The following is a 5,022-nucleotide window of genomic DNA, read 5'->3' as shown; positions in this document are numbered from 1 at the left end:
GTCCAACACCAAGCTGGCTTACACCCCAACCCTCCACACACCGCAGTTCATAGCCAACTGGGTTGCACTTTACCACTTTTAACTCTGCTAATTCTTCTCTCTGCAGCCGAATTAATCCTTCCTCCATAAATGGCTTCGCACACCTTCCCCTTAGAACACATCATCTTCCCGACATTAATCTTTATTTTCCTCGGAGTTAAAACACCATGCATTACTCAAAATCCAACAAAAGTACTAGCCCTAGCAGCAGCAGCACTGGCAGCAATGTTTCTACTACTGCTGGTGCAACTGCGACACCGGCTGCTGGACGTCACCCCACTTATCGTGGAGTAAGACGCCGGAGCAGTGGAAAATGGGTTTCCGAAATTCGAGAGCCGAGAAAGCCTAATAGGATTTGGTTAGGGACATTTGCCACCCCAGAAATGGCTGCAATTGCTTATGATGTGGCGGCACTTGCTCTCAAAGGCCAGGAAGCTGAGCTTAACTTCCCAAACTCGGCGGGTTCTTTGCCAGTGCCTGCTTCGACTTCTCCGCGTGATATACAGACAGCTGCAGCTTCTGCGGCCGCTGCTTTAGGTGCGGCAAAGGATGCTTTATTTGGGATTGAGAATGAGGAGAGTACAAAAACTAATGTGATAGAGCCAGAAACAGAGAGAGAAATGATACAACAGGAATTTGTGGATGAGGATTTGATCTTTGATTATCCAAATGTTCTTATGAATATGGCTCAAGGGATGCTTCTTAGCCCTCCTCGTTTGGACAGTGGTGGGTATGATGATGATGATGCCGATAATGCTGGTGAAGATCAAAACCTTTGGAAATTCCCTTAAAATATCGTTAATAATTAATTAATATCTATAATAACAGTATTTTCTCCACCACCGAAAATAAAAAGAGAAAAAAAAAAAGCTAATAAGGCAATGAATCATATTATTTATGTACAGTAAATGAAAGAATAGGGTAATATATATTGCGTGTAACTGTGGCTTTCGTTTGTTTATGCTGCTTGCAGAAGTTTCTATGTTTGAGGGTTGCTCTTATTTCATCTTGCTATAATAGTAATGCTACGAGTGGCGTACAAGAATGTTCGACTGTTATAGCCTGTATAAATAATATAAATTTCGACTTTGAGTTGTTTTCTAGTTTTTAAGAAATTTCAACTTTTAGCAATCAATTCAGAAATTCATTTGGTTGCCTTATAATAAATATAAAATAAATTGCATGGATATTTTGTGAGCTTGAAGTGGTTGATTATGGCCATTAACTGACACCAACCGAAGTCGCCACTACCAACTGGAAGATGTGGTATTTGTCACCATTTATATCTTTGAATCAGAGTTCGGTGAAGCTAAGCGCGCAATAAGAGAATTAAGATAACATCCGTTGTTTGGTGAAGCAAAAAAGCAAAGCAAGTTGGAGGTTTAGTCAATTAGAATCATTAAGAGGTTGATTTTAGTCAAGGGTTCCTCTAGCCAAATATTTTACTTAGTTTTTACCAATTGTATATTACTGAAGAGTCACCAAACAAGCAGACAAATTAAATATATTACATGAACTGGAAGATGAAGTTATAAAAATGGTGATTATGCTCCCCATTACATAGGGCCCACTTTACCTTATGCTGACATGTCCTTCTCAGCTAGTTGGTCTACTGCCACGTTTTACGATCTTATTGGGTATATTAATTGTGGAATGCATAGGTGGATTTTGACAGTCTACCTTCCTTCAATGGCTGTTCCCTACTCATGCAGTCGTATTTATAATATTTTATATTTACTGTCTCTGGCGGCCAACTGCATCCACTATTTGCAACATCATTTAATAAAAAACGAAATGGGTTCTGAATATCAAAATCATTTTCCTTTATTAAAAGTTTTTAGTGGAAACAATCAGTATCATCTATATGTTTGTTCGATTAAAAAAAAATATATGGATCTTATAATATAACAATATATGTTGTTATACTTTGGACGGGGACACAGACATTAATACCATAAAATATATTAAATTTATACGTTTAGTTCCCAAGTTAAGCTCTTCATTATGTGGTGTCACAATGATGATGTATAGGAAACTACTGGGTAAGTGGAATCAAGTGGTAGACAAAAACGAGTCGAAAAGCAAAATATGATACACATTGTCAATAGTTGAACAGAAATGCAATCAAGCGTCTTTTAGGAAATTAAGTTCACATGCTTTATATTCTGGACTAGAGAAATGAGCTCCCATTTTCAGGTCAAAGTTTTTCTTCTGCCTTATTTTTCTTTGGATAGATATAGGAAAAAAGAAAAAAATTTATTCTGTTATTAGTAGACTTTATTAAGAATATAATTATTTTGAAAGATCAAACCACTCACCATAATTTCTTAAAACTCTATAGTATTACACTCTTTTTAAAATAATATAAATAATATGTATACTTTTTTATATAAATCATTTGAAAGATCATCAAATAATTAGATGTTGTTTAATCTCTAATTTAAAACTATCAAATCACGTGATAATATGTCATATTTATAAACAAAATTATGTATATTATTTGTATATATAAATACTACTCTTTTGAAAAAGTAAAATTTAAATATCATCTAAGCGCACATGTCAATGGATTAGAAATCATAATATCCTGTCAGAACAAACTAGCTTATGTAAATAGTAAAATCTTGTTCATTTCTTATTTTTGTCATAATATTAAGTTGCCTTCCTCCAATTAAGAAAAAGGTTTATATGAAAACCTAACTTAGAAGACTTTTTAAGAATATAGTCCGGCGTGTATTTTTTGGTAGCACCAGTTAATTTCATAAATGTACCCCTAGACTCCATTGGCCATTTTTGTAGCACCCGCCCACAGATTCCGGAAAGTTTATCAATTCAATTTCAAAATTTATCAGTGATTTTACCAATTTAACCTAAAAAGTTTATTAACATCTTAACATTAATGGTAGATTTGGATAAAAATGTCATTTCTGTCAAACTTAAGCAGAATAGTCTTTCAGCTTGTAAGAAAAATAAGAGTTGGAATTGCTTTCAAAATCAACAGGTACTCAGTACAAAAGTGATCAAACACACAAAAATTTAGATATCATTTCAGAAACTAGTAACTGTTTACCGGCAAAGACTAAATACAGGGCACCTTCCTATAAAAACCCAGACTTTGAAGACGATGCCAAAGTTATTAGTAAAATTAGAAAAACTCTCTGCTATGTCTGGGATATAGCCCAAACTTTGAAAACGACACCAAATTTATTAGCGAAATTAGAAAATTTCTTTGCTATGTCTGGGATAAATTGAACCAACTCACAAGTTTTATTGTTAACTTGCTACACTCAACCATTCTTTCAACCTTTGAACATTAAATTCAATACTAATTAGAGAAAATATTGAATTATAATTTTTTTAATTGTTTTTTATATTAAATAATTATATTTTTAGATTTTTTTATTGGAGAAATCAAACTTATATTTTATTACATAAGATTTAACCTTTAACCACTTTAAAAATTAATGACGTGGATTTTTTTTGTTCTAGTTTTGAATGATGACCAGTATAATTCTTGGCTGTCATGGACAATTACTGTCTAAGCGAACCTTTTTTTTTTTTTTTTTAAGGGACTGAACTCTATAATTTTGCTATTTAATGAATCAAACTTGCATTCGGTCATAACAACTGTTATAACCTCCAACCAGTATCATATATGGTTGGAATTCTTTTAATCCGAAAAAATAAATTTGAATAAAAAATACAATTTGAGATTTTCACGTGTTGCAAATATCCACTTCAGCACCAATTGTCCACGCCAATGCTTTTAAGGAAAAATTGTCGTTCATCCCTATTTGACATTATTTGAAGTCAGACAATAATTCAATTTCTTCAATTGAAAATAATGAAAATTTTATTCACCAAAAAAATTAATCCCTTTAATAAGAAAAAAACATAGTTTGATCCATTTATTAGAAAAAAAAAAAAAAGATAATTCATTATCTACAGGGCTGCTGTCTCTCTCGTATATTTATACAATAATTTACATACAAAATGATAGTATGAAATATAGATAATAGAGGATATATAAAAAGCTAATTCATTAATTAATGTATAAATGTTATATCACTTTTAATGGAAGTTTTGGTAAGAAGACGTTGGAGTTAATTCTCAAACCCTGTTGAAACATTATTTCGGCAACTTGGAGCTAGCAATACTTTTCCTATCAACTTTATGATGGGATCAAATGCTAATTATATAAGGCAATGACTAAAGGAGCACAAAAGATATAAAGCACCACAAAAAAACATAATTATAACCTTTATTGAGAGTGCTTATGCTTGTTTCTGTTGATTCTTACGGATGACGTGAGCTCTTCCCTACCTTGTTTCCTGTTAAAAAACTAGATTGATACAACCATGATATAACTGGAGAGTTTAAAATTTATTAGTTCTACTTGTCTTTGTGCATTAATTAACTACCCGTTTTATAAGTTTCACTACAAATTTATGCATATCTAGTCATGGTATTTATTATAGCAAAGCATACCAATTCATTTATGCATATCTAGTCATGGTATTTATTATAGCAAAGCATACCAATTCATTACATGTCTAAAATGCATAATTTACATGCAGTATGAGATGCACACCCATTCATATGAAACTCAAATTTTGATGAACATTTTTCTGATAATCTAGCCACGAATCACCAACCAATGATTAGATAACTATGGCATGAAGTGCACCCGTCCATGATTTACAAATGACCATATATAGGGTAAAATGCTAGAAAAACCCCAAGGAAACACATGTCGAAAATGGCTAAGTGTTGAAATGTTTTAGTCTAGACCATGGTGAACATTTGTTAGCTTAATAAGTAAAAACTCATTAATTTCTAGTGAAGGGCATGATTAAGGATAAATGAGGAGGTTGACTATTCGTAGTTACAGAATAAGGGACACCCGTTCATATGAATGAGGGATGCTCGTTCATAGTGATTAAAAGAGGCATGCCCATAAGGGACTAGTCATGCATAATGAGA

The 5,022-nt window shown here is 32.8% G+C and overlaps 1 protein-coding gene across 1 annotated transcript; it reads left to right on the top strand.

Annotated features, from left to right (window-relative positions):
• Nucleotides 1-206: 206 nt before the first annotated feature.
• Nucleotides 207-830, top strand: LOC123201313 (ethylene-responsive transcription factor ERF024-like). Its single transcript, XM_044616759.1, has one exon. The coding sequence runs from the start codon at nt 207-209 to the stop codon at nt 828-830; it is 624 nt and encodes a 207-aa protein (XP_044472694.1).
• Nucleotides 831-5,022: the final 4,192 nt, after the last annotated feature.

Source organism: Mangifera indica, chromosome 18 (genome assembly GCF_011075055.1).
Source record: "Mangifera indica cultivar Alphonso chromosome 18, CATAS_Mindica_2.1, whole genome shotgun sequence".
In the NCBI taxonomy this organism is placed as follows: domain Eukaryota; kingdom Viridiplantae; phylum Streptophyta; class Magnoliopsida; order Sapindales; family Anacardiaceae; genus Mangifera; species Mangifera indica.
This window is presented reverse-complemented; position numbering and strand designations above follow the sequence as displayed.